We start from the raw sequence: 23310 nt of genomic DNA on the forward strand, positions 1-23310 counted from the left end.
ATGTTTTGCAAATATCAAATTGTTTCCCATTTCGTATACTGAAATATTTTTTTAAGGACATCACTGTGAAATGTGCTATTTCCAGAAAGTCCACACAGCCTACTTACACAATACAAGTACATAGCCTAATACAATGTCAGTGTATTCAGTTTTTGCTAGGTTTATTCCGTCTGTAATGAGCAATGTTCACTCACTCAAGTAATGTTCAGAAGGCGCTTGGTGCTGAAGTGCACAGTCCCGAGTTTCTCCCTGTGATTCGTGTTGGTCCGCATTTTAAACATCAGCGAAGATGACATCACTTGACTGGCACTCTGGTGAGGACGAGTACTTCGGAAGCTACACGTCATTTCTGTACCTCCTTGACAGTGCGGGAGAAAACAGAAGTTTCGTTGGAATTTAGCAACTTATTTCCGTGGAAGTGACTTCTGAGAGGTTTTTTCGTTTTCTGTGACTGGTAACACCAAACTGCGAGGTAAGGGCGTTTTGATCGCGTTATGGCCCGCTACATCTGCGCGCATTTTCCATGTGAGCCGAAAAGAAACCATATCTGGTCAAACTATTTAGCTGGATGTAGCAAAGCTGGACCTACTCTATAAATAGACTGCAATTATTTTGAGGAAGCGTTACCGCCGCAAATGATGAATTCCTGATTTCTAATAGCCTATCAGTCTCGAAATTTATCTGGTTGGCCGTTTATCTGGAGAAAGCGTGCATACTTTCCAAATGGAGTTTGTAAATAACATAAAGGCTTGTGTGCAAATATGGATGCAAAGAAACCAGACTGAACATAACCATGGTTGGATTTAACCTGTTGCCTCGAACTTTGAATGGACAGTCCTTGTAGTGTACAGTAGATTGCATTCTGTATTACATTACTTTCCCAGTTATATGATATTGGGTATAATTTTGAAAGCAAAATAACGTTTTTGATTAGGAAACCATTTAGCCAAAATCTGAGATGCTCGCGAATATGTTACTTAAAGGGCATCTTGCAAATCAATCGCCACTAAAAGCTATTTTCAGCATGCATGGCCTGATTTGTTCTCCACATAGGCTTTTCTGATTTCGAGAAACCGAACCACTATGGAAGCCGGTAACAAAAGACAATTTTAAGTACAACTTAAAATAAACCACTGTTCTTGGTTATGATTTGAAATCTCGCTTTATTTGCATCAAATGCCTAAATGAAAAGCGGGTAAATACGTTCCCATTTCACAGTTGTGTTGTCTGTATTAAATATATTATACATAGCCTATTGTTTTCCAAACAAGCGTCTCGTGTATGATGACAAAAATTCAGTTGAACTTAAATGAACTTGAAAACAATTTCTGGACAGTTTAATTAAAAAGACAAACATGCGTGCATTTAACGCAAGGGCAGAAATGTTATATGGGGGAACTGTAGTGTAAAAAAGGTCTGGAAACCTTAAAGAACAGTTATCCAGCGTGTCGATCGCATTGTAGTATAGTGGTTAGGGAACTGACATTGTACCTCCGAAGTTTTTGCCCATCCTACCATCTGTTTTTGATTCTGCAGGTGTTCTTCCCCAAATCTTTGTGGAGCATAGTTTCCTCTTATTTTCCATCCCTACTTCCCCCACCCTTCCCCCAATCCCATCATGTCCTTAAAAGAGCATCTTGAGAAGTACCGGGACGTGGACGAAGACGAGATTTTGAAAAAGCTGTCGGACGAGGAGCTGCGGAAACTCGAGCATGAACTGGACGAGCTGGATCAGGATGTGAGTTCCGGCATTCTTCATTTTGGGCTGACCTTGGGAAACATGCAGAGGTCAAGCAACTAAAATATGCTGTTAATTAGTCTGAAATCAAACTCAAACTCTGTTTGTTAATTGTTAATTGGTCTGGAATCAAACAAGGAGACAAAGCTTTAGTAGTCTAGAAGCTTAGTCTCCTAGTCTCATTGATACTCTTCCTCCTCAGAAGGTCATGGCCAAAGTCTTTTTTTTGACCTGGGTACTCCTGACCCTCTCAGGCCCTGTAGCAGCCAATAATGTAATAACTACCGTTAATGTAATAACTGCCAATAACGTAATAATTTTTCCGTTCTTAATGTAATAAAAGTCGATAATGTAATAACTGACCAATAATGTAATACATTTTCTGAACCAATAACGTAATAACTTTTTGCATAGAATGTAATAAGTTATTACATTATTGGCTGGTTATTACATTATTAGCTGGGTTTTTAAAAAAACATAAAAAAAATGTAATAACAGGAGCCGATAATGTAATAATATACTTATATCGCTTTAAGTTTTATTTATTGGCTATAAAGTGTCACACTTCCATGACACTTACCCTTGTTTCCTCTTTCAAATAGCTGCTCAAAAACCTGACCACACGCGCGCGCACACGTGCACACACACACACACCTACTCTCTTTCTAGGAATTATGACTATTTATTTGTTTGTGGTGCTTGGTTAGACTTATCTCCAGCCCTGCCTTCTACTCCTTAACCATTTGAGTACCAAATGAAGTGCGAGCACATATGTTTGCAAACACAGACAATTACTCTTATGTCACATAATATGAAATCTATACCTCTTTGAAGATGCTTTGTCCACGAATACAAAGACCACCATTTCTTTTCATGAAAAATGTCATCTTTAATTAAATGTATTTAAATAACTTTTTCAAGCAAACTGTTTCAACCACACTATTATAGCTATTCAGCACTCTCTCTCTCTATGTATATATACCAAACCTGACTCCTGAAAGGTTACATGAAAATGTATTACAAAATCAGAATCCTTGCCCTATTGACATCCCTGGCTATTTGAATACAGTCATGACAAGCTCAACAAAGAGTCTAAAACCGAAGCAAATGATATCTATAGTTAATTCTTTTTTATTTTTGCCATTTTCTCCAATTTTAGTCGTTATACCAATTCTCTGTGTGTATCACGGTCCTGGTCGATGCGCTATCCTCTGTTGGTCTGGGGAGGGTGTAGACTACCACACGCCTCTGATACATGTAGAGTCGCCAACTGCTTCTTTTCACCTGACAGTGAGGCAGAGGTGGGAGTAAGTCACACTTGTGCAAGTCACAAGCAAGTCTCAAGTCTTAACCTTCAAGTCTCAAGCAAGTCCCATGTCACTGTGTTTAGACTCAAGCAAGTCAAGTCGAGTCACTAGTAAACGTCAAGCAAGACAAGTCAAGTCATTGCTCAGGTCAAGCAAGTCACAAGTCAAGTCACCATGAAAGAAGTGCTTAAAACAAGAGAGAAAGGGGCACAATGGCAAGCCATGTCATGAGAAAACTGCACCTGTTAGTGAGTTAGTTAGTTTCTACAACTAGGGATGGGCATGGTTAGGATTTTATCAATACCAATACCACTATTGATACTGCTTATCAATACCAATACTTATCAATACTCTTATCGATACTTCCTAATTTGGAGTGCAAAATGAATTATCAGTACTACTTTTATATTAGTTTGGGCAAAAAATATTTAACAAAATAGTTCTGTTGAAAAAATGAAACATTGTTTTCTGAGAGAAAACATGATGCTGGGACCAATTGGCATAGATACTGTAAATGTAATGTGTATCAAGAGAATGTTTATTTCTTTAAAAAAGGGACGGTAAACCATCCTTTATTATTATGATAAAACTGAAAGATGTGTTACCAAAGTTATCTTTGTAGGTCATGTTATATACTATATTTTACAGTTTAGAATTTTGCATTAAGAGGTTGAAAGTTGAGCACAAGGCATAATAGTGCCAGTTTGGTTGAAGAAGTTATTTAAATACACTTGATTAAAGATTATATTTTTCATGGAAAGAAGTGGTGGTCTTTTTTATTTGAGAACACAGCATCTTCAAAGAGGTATAGATTTCATATTATACAACATAAGAGTAATTGTCTGTGTTTGCAAACATGTGCTCCCACTTAATTTGGTACTCAAATGGCAAAGGAGTATAAGGCAGGGCTGGAGATAAGTCTAACCATCAAATTACACAAACAATTAATTCCTAGAGAGAGAGAGAGAGTAGGTGTGTTTTTTCAGAGTTAGGACTAAGATTCAGGGGTCAGGATTGGCCTGGTTTTTGAGCAGCTATTTGAAAGAAGCAACAGTAAGGGTAGGCCTAAGTGTTATGGAAGTCTGACACTTGATAATAAATAAAACTTATATATAGTGATACAAGTATATTATTACATTATCGGCTCCTATTATTACATTTTTAATGATTTTTTTTTACCCAGCTAATAATGTAATAACCAGTCAATAATCTAATAACTTATTACATTATGTGCAAAAAGTTACTACGTTATTGGTTCAGAAATTTTAGTTCATTATTGGTAAGTTATTATGTTATCGACTTTTATTACATTAAGAACAGAAAAATTATTACGTTATTGGCAGTTATTACATTAACGGTAGTTATTACATTATTGGCTGCTACAGGCCCTCCTTTCTCACTGAGAGCCTGGGTTCCCCCAGTGTTCAATGCTGCAGCCAGGCTATCAGGTTGCTGATAAAATGCTGAGGACTGGCTCTGCGTGCGTGTGTGTGTGTGTGTGTGTGTGTGTGTGTGTGTGTGTGTGTGTGTGCATGTGTGTGTGTGTGTGTGTGTGCATGTGTGCATGTCTTGAGACTTTTGCTTTTTCTCTCAGTCAAAAATATTAGCTTGTTTTAAGTTTCTGACTGTTCACTGATGAGTGAAGTTGTCTTACCCCATTGACAAAATTAGAAATGAGTCAAAACTGCATTGCTTCATTACCAATTATTTTGTCTTCTGTAGCGAAAAAGTCAAAGAAATAACAGTCTAAAAATTAAGACAAATACTTTTAGTTTTAGATTTTTTTGGTTTTTGCAGTGTGCGTGCACATGTGCTGGCATGCGTGCGTGCATGGGTGTGCGTGTGTGTGTGCCGGACTGTCGGGCAGCTGATGAAATGTTTTCGAAGGCTCCTGTTGCTAACAGAGCGCCCTGTCTCTCCGTGCACCCTGCCAGTTCTCAGGCCTGGCTTATCTCCCCTGTGCCAGGTGCTGGGATGAGGGAAATAATAAAGCCGGGGTGCATTAGAAGCATTGTTCTGTCTCTAGAGTTGGGGTCTCAGACTCCAGTCCCAGAGCGCCAAATTGTCTGCAGGTCTCTGTGCTTTCATTATGATTGGTAGCCAGTTCAGGCTTTGGAAATAAGGTGCGTGACTCTTTAGCCAATCAGTAACTTCAATTAAGCACTCCAGTGCGGAACACACCAATAACCAGAAGGTGCCGTGGTCCTCGATGAGTAGGGTCTGACAGCGCTGCTGTCGAACAATGTGGGAAAATAACCCCTCTCCACAACATGTCGTTTTTGCTTATTGTCCTATGACCTAATTTATCCCAATTTGACCGCATGCAAAGGTCACGCTGTGACCAGCGATGTGCACGACCCCCTCCTCACCATTTTCTCCTCCGGTCAGGACCATCACCTGCCTGCGGGGATGAGGCAGAAGGACCAGACCAAGAAGCCCCCCACGGGGGCCTTCCAGAGGGACACCCTGCTGGCACACCTGGAGAAGCAGGCCAAGGAGGACCCGGACAAGCCAGACCCCGTGCCCTACACTGGCCAGAAGAGAGGTGGGGAGAGGGGGCACGGGCAGGGGCCTCCAGAGTCTGGCACGCTTCTGTTAATATAAAACTGGGGACAGGCTGCATCTGTGTGTGTGTGTGCACGTGTGCGTACATAACTGTGTATGTGTGTGCTCGTGTGTGTATGTGTGTGTGCACACTTGTGTGTTTCTGTGTGTGAATTGACAGAATTCCTTCTCATTCATAATATGATCAATGCAGAGCTTTCAAAGTTTTTTCATTGAATTTGTTAACCGATGTCAGCGTACTGGTGGTAAGTTGTAAGTGACAGACGTACTTGCAGTTATGGAGAGTTAGGCTGGGTCTCTGTGTCGTGGGTGAATTTAACTTTTGTGCTGATCCTATAATCAGTCACATGAGCTTTGCCATACCACTGTAATCTCGCTGTATCCTGCCTGTTCATAGTACTCCATCTAACCTTTAAAATAGCATTTGCCATACCTCTTTAGTATTCCACATCTTTCAACACCCCTGCTACACAAGCACATGTTCAGTGTCAATGCCCCCTTAAGAACATTTATACAAGTGAAAAACAGATTAAAGGAACGGTATCAGTGTAAAATATGCTCTGTTAGAGTTGAGTTTACATTGACCATTTGATACTGTGCAGTGTAGTAGTTTATGCTGAAGTACAGAACACCTCATTCTGGAGAGCATTTACTTTCGACTTCAACTCAGTAACCAATTCAGAGACCAGAAAGCTGATTGTGTGGACACTTAGCAGCTTTAGCTAATCAAATAAGTGCTGAGTAGCTCCATAAACCAGCTGAGCCTGTGGGTCATTGGGACCAGGGCTGCGGGGCCCTGGCGTATGTTTTGCATGTAAAGTGTAATAAGGTCCGCCCACCTACAAGAGCACCAGCCTTCCACCCTGTCTGCTTGTCACTGCAGCCTCTTTGTGCACGCTGACAGCACCGCACCTTCTTTTCACAACTGCAGATCCTGTCGGACATTAACGGACGGCCAAGCGTGCCCGGCCTCAGCTGAAGGACCCACCCTCTCGTTCCCGCCATTTTCAAAGTCATGCTTTTACGATGGACTGGCCCCGCCCTGCACTCTGTCTGTCTCTCTCCCTCCTCTCTCGCTGAACTCCACCTGCTCACCACCATGGCGTCTGGCGGGACGTACAGACGTACATCTGGTTTACGTCGCAGATCTTTTATTCTTCCTGGCTTTCCTTTTCCTGCATGTCGCCGAAGACTTCTCGAAACGAGGCGTCTGTTTTTGCGTTGCCTAGCAACTCTGGTAAACTCTCCTTTTCTGCTTTTGAATTTATTTTCGTCCTAATAGCAGTTTGAGCTCTCCGCAGTTACAGAGAATTCGCAGAACACTAGTATGATAAATGGATGTGTCCCATGATCCCTCAGTACTGGACTGTATGTTGATCTAATAAAGTGCTACGATGCCTGGTGGCCTTGGTGTTTGTGGTGGGGCACAGTTTTGGTAGGGTGTGTGTGTGTGTGTGTGTGTATGTGTGTGTGTGTGTGAGAGTGACACCAGGGCCTCCTGTCTCTCCAGGGAAGGCCTGGGTGCCCCAGCAGAAGATGGTGACCTCGGTCAGAGAGAAGGTGACCTTGGAGCCTGAACTGGAGGAGGCATTGGCTGTTGCTAATGATGCTGAGCTGTGTGACATCGCTGGTGAGAAGAGGGGGTATATGCACACTTACTTGTGCACTTGTGCACACACACACACACACACACACTTGCACAAATACACACACATATGCACTGGCACTATCACACCTATATACACATACACACACACACAGCCACCTTCACACCTATATACTCATACAGGCATTGGCACGTGCTTATATGATATAGCTCATTCACACCCTCACACACACACAAACACTCACAGGATTAAGCTGTGGATTGCAAATTTGAAAATACATTTTTTTACATTAAATTAAGCATCATCACCAGACTTTATTCAGACTGTTGGTCCTCAGTCAGTGGTCTTGTTTATTTCAGGCTCATCACACAAAATAAGTACTGTGTCCGTGTTGTCGGGAAGATTCTGGAGCTTCTCAATTGAACCACAGAATGTGTTCCACAGAGACACAAGAGCACATTTCCTACGATACACTTGACAAAAAGTGCAGTGTACACGCTCCAAGTCCATTCATTCAGGCAGCTTGTTTATCAGGCTTGTTTAAATGGGGATTGCTGGATTAGTCGGATGACACTGTTTTTGTCCCTCTCAGCTCTCAGCTCTCAACCCGTGACTGAATTTGGCGGCGTTTCCCGAGCTGCTAGCTTTGACAGCAGAGTGCCTGTCTGTGCTCTTCTGTTCCGTTGAGGCCTGAGGCCTGTGGAACGTCATTTTGTGTCACTTCATGGTCTTTGTACGAACGGATGTCTACAAAAAAAAAAAAAAACGAACAAAACTAGACAGTGCGGCTTGAATTTGGAGGGTTAATGTCAGGTTCTGTCTGTAATACTCCTCACTTTTTACAGTTTTCCATTTTTAAGAACAAGATTTACACCTTTTCAGGTCGAGAGTTCCTTTCTTTTTTTCTCTCCAGTTAGGGAATCACCTATTTACTCAGTTGAAGAGACTATACCCAGATACCAAGAGCACTACAGCTGCTGAGGCATATGCCCATGACCTATTTTACACCCTACATGCCACACAGTACTACAGGGGAGAGTTAGCGTTTATCAGGAGAGCTGTATCTTTCACTGACAACAGCATATAACCTGTGGGCACCAGAAATACTGTTGGGAGGAAGTAATTATAGAATATTGAAGGACGAAATGCTACAAAGCATAATGATTATTATTTATACAAGCTGGTCACTGTGGTTGAAGGTCAATTTGCATTATTGAAATGCTTGTGCTCTGCACAGTGCAAGATTAAAAATAAAATCTGAACATGATAGCTGGAGTCCATTGCATTACATGACGTTGCATTTAAGCATCTAGCAGACCACTTAGCATAGCTATTATGCTGCACTGCTCACCTCCTTACATTGATTAGTACAGCACAGCAGTGTCTTGAGTAGTCCTGGCAAGCTTAAATCCTCCACTCATGATGAAAGCAGTGGTCTTCCGCTGTTGTCGCTCACTCCCGTTCATAGTGTCAACATCAATGGCTGAGTCAAAACCAGGGGCCAAACCTGCCTACAAGATCCTTTCTGCACCTGCCATCTCAAAAGCGCGTATTTCTGGAGTATATTCGTGTACATATTTATGGAACGTATTTGTGTGCGTATCTGTGTTCATATTTATGGAATGTATTTGTATGCGTATCTGTGTTCATATTTATGGAACGTATTTGTTTGCGTATCTGTGGTCATATTTATGGAACGTATTTGTTTGCGTATCTGTGTTCATATTTATGGAATGTATTTGTATGCGTATCTGTGTTCATATTTATGGAACGTATTTGTTTGCATATCTGTGGTCATATTTATGGAACGTATTTGTTTGCGTATCTGTGGTCATATTTATGGAACGTATTTGTGTGCGTATCTGTGTTCATATTTATGGAACGTATTTGTGTGCGCATCTGTGTTCATATTTATGGAACGTATTTGTGGAGGATATTTGTGTTTATATATGTAACATATTTGTGTTCATATTTACGGAACGTATTTGTGTGCTTATTTGCGTTCGTATTAATGGAACATATTTCTGGAGCATATTTGTACAGTTGTAGAGCATTTTAATGCGCTCATTTATGAATCATAGTTGTGAAAATCTAAATAACAAAAGCAGGTGAAAGTCTAATGAGTGTAAAGCAGTAATGGAGACAGGCTGAGTTTCCCTGTCTTGTATTAAATTAAATTGGCTGTGCGCCTCACTGTGAGATCTGTTTGTACTCCCAGTACACATTTCTGTATTCTCCAGCAGGGATAAGGTTTAACAGGGCAGGGGGTGGCTGTTCTGTGCGAAGTTCCGGAGGGGTGAACTTATATCTCTCCTGGGTTTTCACCGAGCCGTTTGTGTAGCCTGTACTGAGTGCAGTATTAGTTTCAGCCTTCACGCTGTCAGGGAGCTGCACACAGTGTCCCGAGGAGACAAACACACACTAACCTTTGCTCTATTTTGGTAACTTGTTCAAATCTCATCGCTTTCATCGCTCCAGATGAAATCTTCACTGCTCCTCAATGTAATATCCAGTAGAAATGAATATCCAGTTAATGAGTGATAACCTCATGTTGACATGTGACATGGGGAACTCAATGAAGAGCTTCTCTCTCTCTCACACACACACTATCTCTCTCTGTCTCTCTTTTTCCAGCCATCCTGGGGATGCATACGTTGATGAGTTCACAGCAGTACTACGAAGCCCTATCCAGCAGCACCATTGTCAACAAGCAGGGTTTGAACAGTGAGTCCTCACTGCTCGGAGTGAATGTCACAGATAAAAACACTTCTGCTACAAAGAAAAACATCTCTAACAGCATCTACTGTGCAGTGGCAGTGTGCGTTTACGCTACCTATCTGACATCTGGTACAAATACACTGCCATTGCTGGAACATTATTCTTTGCGCAATGCCACTGTGCAGTAGGCCTAGTGTGTGTGTGTGTGTGCGCGCGTGTGTGTGTATGTACTGGTGTTTAACATTTGGCCTGCGTCCCAGGTGTTATTCAGTGCACCCAATATAAACCAGTTCCTGACGAGCAGCCGAACTCCACGGATGTAGAGGACACTCTGCAGAGAATCAGGAGGAATGACCCTGACCTGCGAGAGGTCAACCTCAACAACATCCAGGTGACAAAGCCCTGTTCTTTCTGCTCTACCTGCACAAAAACAATGAGAGCCACTTTATGTGTGACTGTTCACTTTAATACCTGTTATCTCTGCATTTAAGAATTGAGTATTTTAACATTAGGTTTTGTTGTGCAAGATGTGAATATCTGACATTAGCTCCCAACAGACCTGTTTCTTTCCCATGGTTAGCTCAAATATGCAGAGGACAAAAAAATAGGGATGTCCATTTATATGATGAACACAGACAAACAGAGCCGGCCACTGGCATAAACACTGTATGCAGTGGTTTAGGGACACAGCCATCCCACTCTCAGCTCAATTTTAAGTGGTGGATGTGATTTATATCGGAGTGTTTTGGGGCCACGATAGCATTATTTTAGGCAAGGAAAACACTAGGGGTGACTCTGCATTCAAGTAACCAGCAGGAGAAGCATGTAACCCATAATGCTGGGATCCCTCTGTTCCAGAACATTCCGGTGCTCACCCTCAGAGAGTACGCAAAGGCCCTAAAGCACAACACCGCGGTGCAACAGCTGAGCATTGTGGGAACGCGGAGCACTGACCTTGTGGCCTATGTGAGTGATGTCACAGCTCATCCCAGCTATATCCAATCAGTGTCATAACCCACCCACGCCACAGCTGTGCCAACTGTTTACTAACGTCTTCAGTAACCGGAGGCTCTGGAGTGGCTCAGTCAGTAGAGGTGCTTACCCCAGACTCAGGTTCAAGCCACAACTTCAGATACATTGTCAGCTTACTCTTGACTGGCTGTCAATGGGACACTGTTAGCCTCATCATCACCTTCTTGTTACCATGCCAATAGCGACTTCCAATTACTCACATTGGCTACCAGCTTTCATCAGCGAGAGATATACCACCCCTCCCCTATCTAGCTGTCTACTGTAGTGCTCTTTGAACTGTAGGGGACAACATAGTCACAGGTTTTCAGGTGAGTGCATTGGCCTCAGTTATAGTGCTGCTGATATCTGGGAGGCATGGTGGTAACTCAAAGAGAAAAGTAGGCAATTCAAAATTGGTCAGTAATAAAAAATCTGAAGTTTTTTCAGAAATATTTGGGAATTGGGAGGGGTGCCGTAGCTGGGCAATGTGGCAACACTGAGCATTTAACTCTGGGCACCATGGTGTGCCCCATCAATGAGATGTGGTACTGAAGCTGTGTTTCTGTGACCTTTGACCCCAGGCCCTGGCAGACGTGCTGAGAGTGAACAGCACACTGAAGAGCCTGAATGTGGAGTCAAACTTCATCACGGGGGCTGGGATCCTCGCTCTCATGGAGTCACTGCAGTTTAACACCACCCTGCTGGAACTCAAGATCAACAACCAGGTACCCAAATCACACACAGTGTCAGGCTTACACAAACAGGTACCCAAATCACTCAAAGGGTCAGGCTTTCACAAACAGGTACCCAGATCACACAAAGGGTCAGGCTTACACAAACAGGTACCCAAATCACTCAAAGGGTCAGGCTTTCACAAACAGGTACCCAGATCACACAAAGGGTCAGGCTTACACAAACAGGTACCCAGATCACACACAGGGTCAAGGTTACACAACCAGGTACATGGCTCCTACGCAACACACTCAGCCAATATTACACAACTGAGTGCAGAGCACCCAGATAACTGGAATTTTACAAACAGATACACAACTCCCATACAACTCTAAGATTATACAATGGAGTAAACACTCTTCTCACAATGCAGTGGGTACATATTCTCATAATGTCCACGCTATACCCAATGTGAAAGGTACTGTAGATACTGTCCTCACTCCACACCATGCACAGGGTACATACAATCCACACTATACACAGGCTACATACTTTCTAGACTACTACACGCAGAGATCATCAGGGGTGAGCGACCCTGCTCTTTCTCTTTCTATATTTCTCACTCTCCTTCGATCCCTCTCTCTCTCTGTCTCTCCCTGCAGAGTCAGGCCCTGGGGAACAGGGTGGAGATGGAGATGGCCCGTATGCTGGAGCAGAACTCCACCCTGCTGAAGTTCGGCTACAACTTCACCCAGCAGGGTCCCAGAATGCGCTCCTCCAACGCCGTGATGAACAACAATGACTTGGGTGAGTCTTACCTGGGGCTGGAGCAGTCTAACCGGTCCTTATTTACAAAACTGGGACTGGAGTAGTCTAGCAGATATTCATTTGCACAACTGACACCAGATGTTTTTCCATCCCCCTCAAATACTGCATTTCCATATGCTTGTAATTTGCTTGTGAATGAACATGACATTAAACAAGAACCTTTCAGAGTTTAATTTTTTAAATATCAGTAATTATTATAATTTGTCATTTTTAACCTATGTAGCACCTGTCATTTATATCTCTTACAAAGCACCTTTTCATTTTTGGCCTCCGCTTGTATTCCCCAGACTAGTGCGCAGTGTATACACATGCAATGAGTTTGACATACAGCAGGCTGTAAGTATACCTGCCTGCAAGTACACCTGCCTGTGTTTAACAAATAACAGCTACCACTGCGTTCAGTGCCAGCATAGCTTCAGCCCCGACGCCCTGAAAGTGTCCCCAACGTCTCAGTGACTGCGGTGTTGGTAAATGCCCTTTGCTTTTTATTTAAAAGCCGACGTCGCAGCCTGTAGCTGGCAGATCGTTTATTCGCCGTTGGAGAAGGTTAGCTCGGTTTCAAGCTCAGCTGCTCCCCTGAATTAGATGTTGGGTGACGTCAGGCCCCTGCTAGATGAGCCGCTGGCTGCTCGGCCGTGACTCGCGGGGTCCGTTTCCCAGTGGGCAAATGATTAATGGGCTGACGGGAAGCGGTCGGTGCCATTTTCCAAGACGGACGGCACTGCGCTGCAAAGAGCCGTTGTAAACAGTTTAGATTGCCATAAAAGGGCATCGGACCTCTCTCTATATTAAAAAAAGAAATGAAAGAGAAAATGGACACGGCTTATGCATACTGCAGTGAGAGCTGCAGAGCTGAAGAGCCGACTCATTTTGGGACTTCGTGCCAACTTCAGCTTTTAATTATTATTATTTCATTAGCCCAAATCATTTATTTGACCTGACATTTTTTATAAAATTGTGAGCTGCAGACAGCGCACATATCCTGGGTGAAATTATGCTACTGAGGGCCAGAACTGGGGTGAAACCAGCTCTGTCGTATCCAGCTGTTTACAAAAAAAAAAGCCAGAAATAATTGGTGGGAACAAAAACCGGCCACCCAGGAATGGATCTGTGCAGAAGAAGCTGGAATTTTCAGCAGGGGTAGCAGTAATGATGCCGGCCTATGACATGTTAAACACATTTTCTGTTCTGTCCAACTGATTACAAATGAAAAAGAAAAAAAATTTCTTTAACACTGAGAGACGTGGGAACATCATGCTTAAGAAAGGGTGGTCGTACAGCGGTTAACAAACATTTTTTGTTTGTGGTTTTTTTTTTTTGTGTTCACTTTTGCGGCTTACTTTCAAGTGAGTTACGCCCTTGGAAACAGTGTGTGGATTCTTTAGCCAATCGGTGACTTGAATTAAGCAAAAAAAAAAAAAAGACCAGCAGACACTGTGACCCTCCAGGACAGCTGTGTACATTATGAAATGATGCTGGAGACCTGAAGTCTGGGGTTATGCGTCATTGTGCAAGCGGTGGCTGAGGCTCACAGTGTTGTTGTTGTAACCTAAGCAGGCCCCTTGTTGTTGGAAGCTCATTACTTTTGTTGGTGACGCTAAACTGGAAGCTGTTCAGCACAGCCGGTGGTAGACCTGTGTCCTTTCGCCGTTGGCGTGTGAGTGTGTGTGTGTGAATGGGTGAATGAGAGGCATCAATTGTAAAGCGCTTTGGATCTATAAATATATAGATAAAAGCGCTATATAAATGCAGTCCATTTACCATTTACCATAACTGCTCTGGGAAGATGACATCAGCGAGTGAGAGTTACCGTACCACGCTGATTCCGACGCACACTTATTTAGTTATTATGTGTGCGCATGTCTGTGTTTTCTGTGCGTTTGTGTGTGTAGGTGCGTGTGTGTGTGTGTGTGTGTGCGTGTGTGTGCGCATGTGTGTTGTGTGAGTGAGTGTCTGTGTGTGTGTGTGTGTGTGTGTGTGTGTGTGGCGCGTGCGTGTGTGTATCTGTCAGTATGTGACTCAGCACTAAAGCCTCAGCAGTAGACCAGTACTAATAAAAACTTCCACAGCATGAGGGCGGCGCCCGTGGGGATGGCCAGGCTTACGCATAACACCATGGAAATAGCTGCAGCAGGTGCAGCCAGGCCTCTGGGGGAGCGTTTAGGCTTAACCTCCCCCCCCCCAGTCGCTGGCTGTAAGGCACACCCAGAGATCCGCACGCGGCTCCACCTGATCCAGCGGGGACTCCGTCAGCTCTGAGCTTCGGTATTGGGGCATCACTGCCAGTGCTTTGGAGGGTCAGGCGCCTCAGAGAGAGTACAGGTCTAACACATTGTATAGTGTTTAAGGGCAGGCTCATTAGTGTTTCCGTAGTCTTGTGATTTGTGGATGAATCCAAAGGTGTCCCTCAAGGAATTAAAATCCTTCTTTAGTTAAAATGTTACCATCTGGCATTAAACAGGGGGGTAAAGCCTTGGTGAATGTGACCATGTGACGTTAGGGAACATTATCTTGATGAGTGTTTTTGGTTATGCATCCAGAGACTATGAAGTGCGTGTCCTGTACCCATGTTATGTTGCAGCTCGGGTGGATCGCTCACTTAAAGACGGCTCCGTCACCCTCACCCTGTCCGTCTCCGAGCTGGAGAAGGCCTTTAAAAAGAAGTTCAGGTTCAGATCCAAATAAAGTGAGTCATTTTACCCTCCGTCTGATTCTCGCATGCTTGTCTTTGTGGCCCTACATTCTTTCTTTATAGTCCTATAGCTGTCCCTCTGACTCAGTCCTCCTCCTTACCTACAGCCCCTGCTTTTCTTCAGCTTCTGTTTCTCACTCTGTTTGGTGGTATCTAATGAAGTTCACTGCATTTACCAGAGACAGGCGGCCCCTGTGTTCAGCCCTAGTCCACAGGGGCTCACTCTATCCTCTTGGGATTATGCCGGTTTCCGGATTGTTCTTCTCCTCTCCGTCATATTGATCTGTTTCATAATACTGGCTGCTGCAGGCCAGTTCTTATACGTGAGGTTGCCAGCGTGACCAGCGACTAAAAAAATAAATATTGATACACTGGGGAAACATCCGTTGTGAGATGGTATTTATTAATGTAAATGGATTTATTTTTTGTATGATAAATTGCAGTTATTAGAATGGATAATGTTGTGTTGCCATATTTGGTGAAAATGGTAGATGTATCAGCAGAGCCCCCCTGGTTTTGCTCACGTTAAGCTCATCTCAGCCTCAATAGCCGTGAATAATACATTTATTTTAATACATATGGATTGGATTATTTATGGATCATTTTGTATTGGATTTCAGAATTGCCACTGACGAAATAAAAAAAGGAAAAAGGTGAGCTTGGCAAACAAACTTCAGCCAATCAGGTGTTCACAGTCAGTCATACAACGAAGGCACAAATGTGCTAATGCATGAGCACCTCAGGGTTGTTCTGAAATGGGACTAACCTGTGTGTTTCTGCTCTTTGTGACCACAGCGCAAAGCACAAAGCATGATGGGACATCTGTCTTACCCAAGTGTCAGATGGGCACGTAGTCCCCACCGACCTTCTTTGGGACACACCCCAAAAAAACCTCCAAACCCCCCACCCTCCTCCCTCTCCTGAAGCCATTCTACTGTTGGGAGACAAGGTTTGCCCCAACCTGACCCTCACCCTGCCTTGCCAAATTCCTGGTCTTCTTACAGTGGGAACCTGGCCACAGCCAATGACAATGAACCAGGAACAGACAAAAAAAGCCAGTGCAACAGAATCCCAGCATGCACTTGAACTGTGCACTCTGATTATATCAAACACATATGTGTTTGTATCAAATGCATATTTTCTGACCCACTGAATCGGGTTCAATAAAAGTAAACTGGTAAGTAGATGTCAATGCAAGCACGACATGGAAGGAGTTTCATCCAATCACAACTGCAAAATGGACTCATGATTTTATTTAGTCAAAGGATGGGACTGGAACTTTAAGGTGTGTACATTCAGCACAGTGTGTTAATACCTGTATATGACACAGAAACAATCAGATATCTGGTAATGATGACTTCATCTGTGACCTGATTTATATAGAATAGCGCACCTTTTTTCAGATATATTTTTGCTTATTTTTAAATTAAAGGCCTCCTCTCTGATTATCATTGAACCTGACATCACCACAAAGCCTTTTGCCCACTGTCATATACATGCATGCACTGGTTTGCTCAGGAAAACAGCTGTGTAATTTAGCTAATGGGACTGACCTACTCGGAAATTCAGAATGTCTGAAATTCAGTAATAATACTAATAATTACACCTTCATTTGGGCATGTTTTTTTAACCTATATTTTATGTATCGTTTGTCGACTGCTAAAATTATAATATGGCTTGTTGATTCATGTTCAACAGCTACAACACACATGCGCACAGGAAACTGACATCATGAACCAGCAGCAATGTCTAACTTCAGTATATTGTGTGCTGGACTTCAGAAATGTGCACAGCCTAGCCTAGGCTCGTGAAATCACACTGGAAAGACACAGGTGGATGTGGCCAATGGGAAATGGCACTGTAGTGTGATGCAGCTCCACTCCAGTGAGGATACCAGATAAAAAAAAGGCTGGGCTTTAACCGTGTGGGAGGGGCCACACCACACCTACCAAAACCTGTTTGAGACATCATATGACGCAATTGACATCCATGGGAATCACCACTCTATTTGTTATTTTAACCTGCATGTCATTTATATGAACATACATGCAGAACAAAGCAATGTTGTCATTGTAAAGCATGTTTTTATTCCTGTACGTGTGCTTCTCATTTTAAAATATGTTGTATTTTTTGCATGTATTTTATGAATACAGACCAGATTATTGTGATCCAGTAAATGTATTTCTGTGAAAATAAAGCCAATTACCGCTGATTGCATTTGAATGGGAGTCGAGGCCAGCTTAGAAAGAGAGATTTCTGAACGAACTGCAGGGTGCAAAACACAGCAAAAAGCCTCAGATTAATAAAAAGCAGTATACGCTATTATAGAGGACCACACACAGTACACAGACCCTGGGCTATTCACAGACTGCAGGCCATAGCCTCTGTAAATATTAAAAAATAAAATTAACACTTAATCACTTTAAATGTCTCGTACTTCCTAATTCATAACAGAACTGTAATGTACAGTAAAATTCAAATGTATGCGTGGTGTGGGGATGGCTGGTTTAAGCAGCCACACCTGCCCTGGGTCAAGCTAATTAGACCTGGCCAATTGGATAATTGGTTAAGAATTAGATAATTGGCCAGGCTAATTGGACCCGGGAACAGGAGTGGCTGCACCTGTGCGTAGTGAGGTAATCAGTGCGCACAGGTTAAATCTGCCATCCCCACTCACACAAGGAGAGCCTCTGTCAGGACTGTTTTACATCTGCTCAGTTGGCTGTAACATCTTGCCGACCCTTGTAAATAAATGTGGACTGTTGGAACATCGTCTCCCTGTGTCTCTGTGCTGGGGGGCCCCTTGGAAAGCCACTTCGGTGGCCTGTGGCAGGCTTGTTTGCCACAGTATGAAACCAAAAAAACGAACTAAACGGTAGGAGTAGAAATGGAGAGGCTTTGATACAGTCTCCCTGATAGGCTGAGATGAACTGCCTGTTCTTCCACTCAGGGCTGTGTTGGATGTGAGGGGGATGGTGTTCACCAGGGCCAACACCGCCTTATCAACACACTGGATACCTCGGAGTCCACCCGCAAACCACCTCCCTGAACCTGACATAACGGCTGAGGCGTCCGTGAAATAATACCAAAAATAATAAAAGACAATTTTTACTGCAGACTGAAGAGCTAAAGAAGGAAAACAGGACCCGGCTCGGATGATGCTTCGATTTTTGTACTTCGGTTTTATTGCAGCACATGCGTGAAACAGTCGTCGACATCGTCAGTTTATTCTGATAAATATACAAAGAGAGAAGTGAGTGTTTGGAGGGGCGGGGCTTGAGAAATCACTGCAGTTCGTTCAGCACTAGCCTACAGCACTCGCCCACCTTGGCGGGCTCCGCCACGGAGGCGTACTTGGCGATCTGGGACTTGACCCCCAGAGACTGGGCCAGGTCCTTGGCGGTGGGGTCCCCGTAGATGGTGGTCCCCAGGGCCACCAGCAGCCGGAAGACGGCCTCCTTGTCTAGCGCCCCCTCCAGGACGGTGCTGGCCATGGAAAGGCACTGCGCCTTCCCTTCCAGGTCGGCCTGGCCGTGCAGCCCGCCCGCGTAGTTGAGCACCAGCGTCGCCAGGGCGATGTGGATGTTCTTGTTGCACACGCCCTTCAGCTCCGTGGCCCGGGACATCACCGTCTCCCTCTGTGACATCAGCAAGCCCCGCCCCAGTGGGCCGGAAAAGCAGTTGCATAGAGTCCGGAGGGCCAGCATCTGATTGGCCGGCCGGCCCTGCGGTGCCATCAGGCTCAGCAGGTGGTTGCAGAACTGGACGCCCTCTGTCTCGCTGCACAGGCTCTGGTTGACCACTGGGTGGCGCACCGCTAGGCGTAGAATGTCCAGCACGGGGAAGACTATATCTGGAACACACCGGCGGAGACTGAGCAGCGAGCTACGGGCTACAACTTTCGTATGTGGCGATTTGCCTGTTCTAGGGTCAGCAGGTTATTGCCAGGGGCAACCAGGAACTAGGACGAACTGAGAATACCTGAATAAATAGGGAGGTGGCACTTTCTATTTATGCCTACCATAAAGCTGTATTCTAGCAGGGAAACTTAAAAATAAGTGAATAATAGTCAGGCCTGGGGGAGGGACAGCACTGGGCTGACAATTGGAGATGGGCTTACTAGGGGCTTACAAGATATAACGCGATGATAATTATCAAATGCAATAACGGTCGTCGCCACCGTGCAGTGTATTGCCTTTCTTTTAGTCTTTTTCACTTTAATTATACCTGAAGCGGTAGTAAACAACCACGCTTCAAAGGCCGCGTGAAATGCTTCCGGAAAAAAATGCCCCCCCTTTTATCTATTGGGTGACCATGAGACAGCCAATGAGAAAGGTAATGCTCCACATGGTGGCGGACGACTGTTATTTTTGTGGTATACCGCCCAGCCCTAGGCCTTACCTTCAGGCCAATGGGAGGTCTTCCACAGGACGGTGATCTCCTCCTCGGTGGGTGTCTCTGAGGCCTTGAGGTCACAGACGCTCATAAGGAGCTTCTCCAGCTTCGCCATGATGTCTTCCGGAAGCTTCTTATCCTCCGGCGCCCCACTGTTCAGCTCTTTAAGCTTGGCTGCCGGGGGTGAGAGGGGTGACATTATCACAAACTGCCGCCAACGTGCACACACACATTTCTCGAAGCTTGTATCAATGCACAAACCAGCCTTAATATTAAGCTAACTCTGAATCCACGCACAAACCAGCCTTAACATTAAGCTAACTCTGAATCTATGTGCAAACCATCTTTAGCATTAAGCTAACTCTTGCACAAACCATCTTTAGCATTAAGCTAACTCTTGCACAAACCAGCTTTAGCATTAAGCTAACTCTTGCACAAACCAGCTTTAACATTAAGCTAACTCTGAATCTATGTGCAAACCATCTTTAGCATTAAGCTAACTCTTGCACAAACCAGCTTTAGCATTAAGCTAACTCTTGCACAAACCAGCTTTAGCATTAAGCTAACTCTTGCACAAACCAGCTTTAGCATTAAGCTAACTCTGAATCTATGTGCAAACCATCTTTAGCATTAAGCTAACTCTTGCACAAACCAGCTTTAGCATTAAACTAACTCTTGCACAAACCAGCTTTAGCATTAAGCTAACTCTTGCTAGCTGCACATCTCACTACAGATTTCCTATCTGAGTTTCCATAACTGACTCCTGTTTGTAGTTTCCCATGTGGAAGAGGGTTTTTACCAAGTATCTGCGTGGCGTTGGCTTGCTCAAAGGTGACGGCGTCTGTTTTTGGGAAGTAGATGTTGGTGGGGGACGGATGTGAGCCTGCTGAGGAGTAGGCGCTTCCACCTGGAGGAGAGAGGCGGACGAGAGGGGAATGAGCGCCTCGCTCTGCGTTGCTCCTGGTCTCTAAGCAACGGCCAGGGGGCGGAGTCTTACCTGTGAAAGGGTCTGCTACTCCGGTAGGACCTGTGGCACTGGGGCCCGATCCGGGAATATAGCGTCCAGAGCCTGAGAATCACACGTGCCCCCCCACACACACACGCACAAACGCACACATACACAAACGCACACATACACAAGCACGGACCCCCCCCACACACACACGCACGAACGCACGCACAAACGCACACATACACAAACACACACACACACAAGCACGCATGCACACATACCCACACACACACACATACACACGTGCACACACGGACCCCCCCACACACACACGCACACACACACGGACCCCCCCCACACACACACGCACGAACGCACGCACAAACGCACACATACACAAACACACACACACACAAGCACGCATGCACACATACCCACACACACACACATACACACGTGCACACACGGACCCCCCCACACACACACGCACACACACACGGACCCCCCCACACACACACGCACGAACGCACGCACAAACGCACACATACACAAACACACACACACACAAGCACGCATGCACACACACCCACACACACACACATACACGCACACGCACACAGACACACACACACACACACGCACGAACGCACGCACAAACACACACATACACAAACACACACACAAGCACGCATGCACACATACCCACACACACACACACACACACACACACGGACCCCCCCACACACACACGCACGAACGCACGCACAAACGCACACATACACAAACACACACACACAAGCACGCATGCACACATACCCACACACACACACACACACACACACGGACCCCCCCACACACACACGCACGAATGCACGCACAAACGCACACATACACAAACACACACACACACAAGCACGCATGCACACATACCCACACACACACACATACACACATGCACGCATGCACGCACACAGACACACACACACACACACACACACACGGACCCCCACACACACACACACACACACACACACACACACGCACGCACGCACGCACGCGCACATACACACATACACACACACACACACACACACACGCAAGCACGCACGCACGCACACATACCCACACACACACACACACACACACACACGTTCCCACACACACACACAAGTGGTTTAATACAGTATCATGTCACATATAGACAATTTCATGTCGCGTATGTAAATGAATGCATACCTGTGAAGGGATCAGCCCCAAAACCTGTCCTACCGTCAGAGGAGCCAGGAATATAGCGTCCTGAACCTGGGGAGAGGAGACTACATGAGACCAGGTGCACAGCGCAGCACACAACGCAGCGCCCAACGCCCCTGCCGTCTGTGGACACTGACACAGCACACTGCAGTACAGGCTAATGAAGCGCCTGAACCTCACACTGGTGTACTGCATGTGCCATAACTGGAGGCCATGGAAAAGAAGACTGAATAATGGAACAAAAAATACTGACTATTAGAGTGCATTATCTCACAGTGAATACAGCGATCATTATTCACCGTTTTCAAGAAGCCCAGTGGGGTTTCTTACCTCACCAGCACATTCTCTTTCACGTATTTCCAAGCTACTTAGATGCTTTTTTCTTATGTGCAAAAAAAAAAAAAGTCATTAAATTAACTGAGGTGCACTGGTATGACTGAATGCAGTAATGGGCACACGATGACATCACAATATGACACCGCGCTTATCTCCTCCTACCCGTGAAGGGGTCGGCTGCTGAGGGCGGGGCGGAGCCCAGGGTCTGGCCTTTGGTGTTCTCGATGATGAAGTTGGCCACCTGGTCCAGGAACATGGGGCTCAGGTCGTTCTTCTCCAGGAAGTTGTGCGCGGTCAGCCAGGGGTCGTCCGACACGTTGTAAGGCAGCTTCATGGAGGGCCCCCCCTCGTTCACGTCGATGGTGAAGACAAAGTCGTACTCCTGCGCACGGAAAGCCACACGCACACACACACACACGTGCGCACATACACACACACGTGATGAGGAACACCCCTTTCTGCCTCTGCAGGGGATGTAACATACACATCCAAGTCATAGGTCCTTAACCTTGCATGTCTAAGCACGAACATGTATTAACATTGCTTTAAGACCTCAGAGACCCACAGCTCCAAAAATGCAATGATTGTTTTAACAGTCCTGTAGTACTTATTCATGACTAAGTTTACATAAAAACTACATTTCCCTGTCCCCCAAACTTTAAACTGTAGCAATACTTTAAGTGGGAAAATGTTCATACTGTGGGAAATTCAGGTTTCAAAGATCAAGAAAAACGGTTGCCTGTTCATAACCACAATTTTGCCTAATTTTTCTTTTTCTAAATTCAAAATATGTTTAGTGATTGAAAAATGACATTATCTTGATAAAATGTACAATATACATTATCTTGAGGCATTTTTTTTTTACAAAAATGTAACACTGGGCACCAATGGTTACCATTTTTTCATATTATTCAGTTCTCATCATTGCATTATGTATAAATTAATAGCAAAAGATTTGCAGCATTGTTTGTCTGTCTCTGTCATGACAATTGTGTCAGGATAATAACCTAATCTGAGAAAAAGAAAGATAATTTCAAACATCTAAATAAAGTTAATTATGTTTGTGTCCACTTGTAGTTGTGCCACTTATAATGCCACTTATAATTAGGTAAGAATAAATCTAATCTGTTGTTGAAATATAGCCCCAACTCCACTATACACCTGGACAAGAGCATCTGCTAAATAAAAAAAGCATGTAAATATACACACAAATGAATACATATAAATGTACATGTAAT

The 23310-nt window shown here is 44.5% G+C and overlaps 2 protein-coding genes across 3 annotated transcripts in view; one reads left to right on the forward strand and one right to left on the reverse strand.

Moving 5' to 3' along the window:
- The first annotated feature begins 226 nt into the window (after positions 1 to 226).
- LOC118231188 (tropomodulin-1-like) lies at positions 227 to 17667 on the forward strand. Of its 2 annotated transcripts, none has more exons than XM_035424787.1 (11): positions 227 to 472; positions 1537 to 1738; positions 5434 to 5590; positions 7121 to 7240; positions 9852 to 9941; positions 10196 to 10326; positions 10794 to 10901; positions 11528 to 11671; positions 12281 to 12425; positions 15028 to 15132; positions 15759 to 15777. In XM_035424787.1, the coding sequence occupies exons 2-10, from the start codon at positions 1619 to 1621 to the stop codon at positions 15129 to 15131; spliced, it is 1119 nt and encodes a 372-aa protein (XP_035280678.1). In that variant the 5' UTR covers positions 227 to 472; positions 1537 to 1618; the 3' UTR covers position 15132; positions 15759 to 15777. The 2 variants fall into 2 exon arrangements, with proteins under 2 accessions (XP_035280678.1, XP_035280677.1); XM_035424786.1 differs by lacking the exon at positions 15759 to 15777 and adding an exon at positions 15934 to 17667 and having other exon boundaries at positions 228 to 472.
- A 625-nt stretch (positions 17668 to 18292) lies between these two features.
- Positions 18293 to 23310, reverse strand: part of plaa (phospholipase A2-activating protein) — a 10160-nt gene continuing 5142 nt past the window's right edge. Inside the window, exons 9-14 of the mRNA XM_035427565.1 lie at positions 22235 to 22454; positions 21722 to 21787; positions 20531 to 20602; positions 20333 to 20440; positions 19540 to 19707; positions 18293 to 18991 (exon numbers count right to left, since the gene is read on the reverse strand). Of these exons, the coding sequence (XP_035283456.1) occupies positions 18423 to 18991; positions 19540 to 19707; positions 20333 to 20440; positions 20531 to 20602; positions 21722 to 21787; positions 22235 to 22454 (1203 nt within the window). The 3' untranslated portion in view covers positions 18293 to 18422. The remainder of the gene's footprint in view (positions 18992 to 19539; positions 19708 to 20332; positions 20441 to 20530; positions 20603 to 21721; positions 21788 to 22234; positions 22455 to 23310) is intronic.

This window comes from Anguilla anguilla, chromosome 7 (genome assembly GCF_013347855.1).
Source record: "Anguilla anguilla isolate fAngAng1 chromosome 7, fAngAng1.pri, whole genome shotgun sequence".
Classification (NCBI taxonomy): Eukaryota; Metazoa; Chordata; class Actinopteri; order Anguilliformes; family Anguillidae; genus Anguilla; species Anguilla anguilla.

What these genes read in the sequence shown, in the direction of transcription:
- LOC118231188 (XM_035424787.1), top strand. Translation starts at nt 1,619, where the DNA reads ATGTCCTTAAAAGAGCATCTTGAGAAGTACCGGGACGTGGACGAAGAC. An exon ending in CTACACTGGCCAGAAGAGAG is followed by an intron (nt 5,591 to 7,120) that starts GTGGGGAGAGGG and finishes CTGTCTCTCCAG; the next exon opens with GGAAGGCCTGGGTGCCCCAG. An exon ending in GATGAACAACAATGACTTGG is followed by an intron (nt 12,426 to 15,027) that starts GTGAGTCTTACC and finishes GTTATGTTGCAG; the next exon opens with CTCGGGTGGATCGCTCACTT.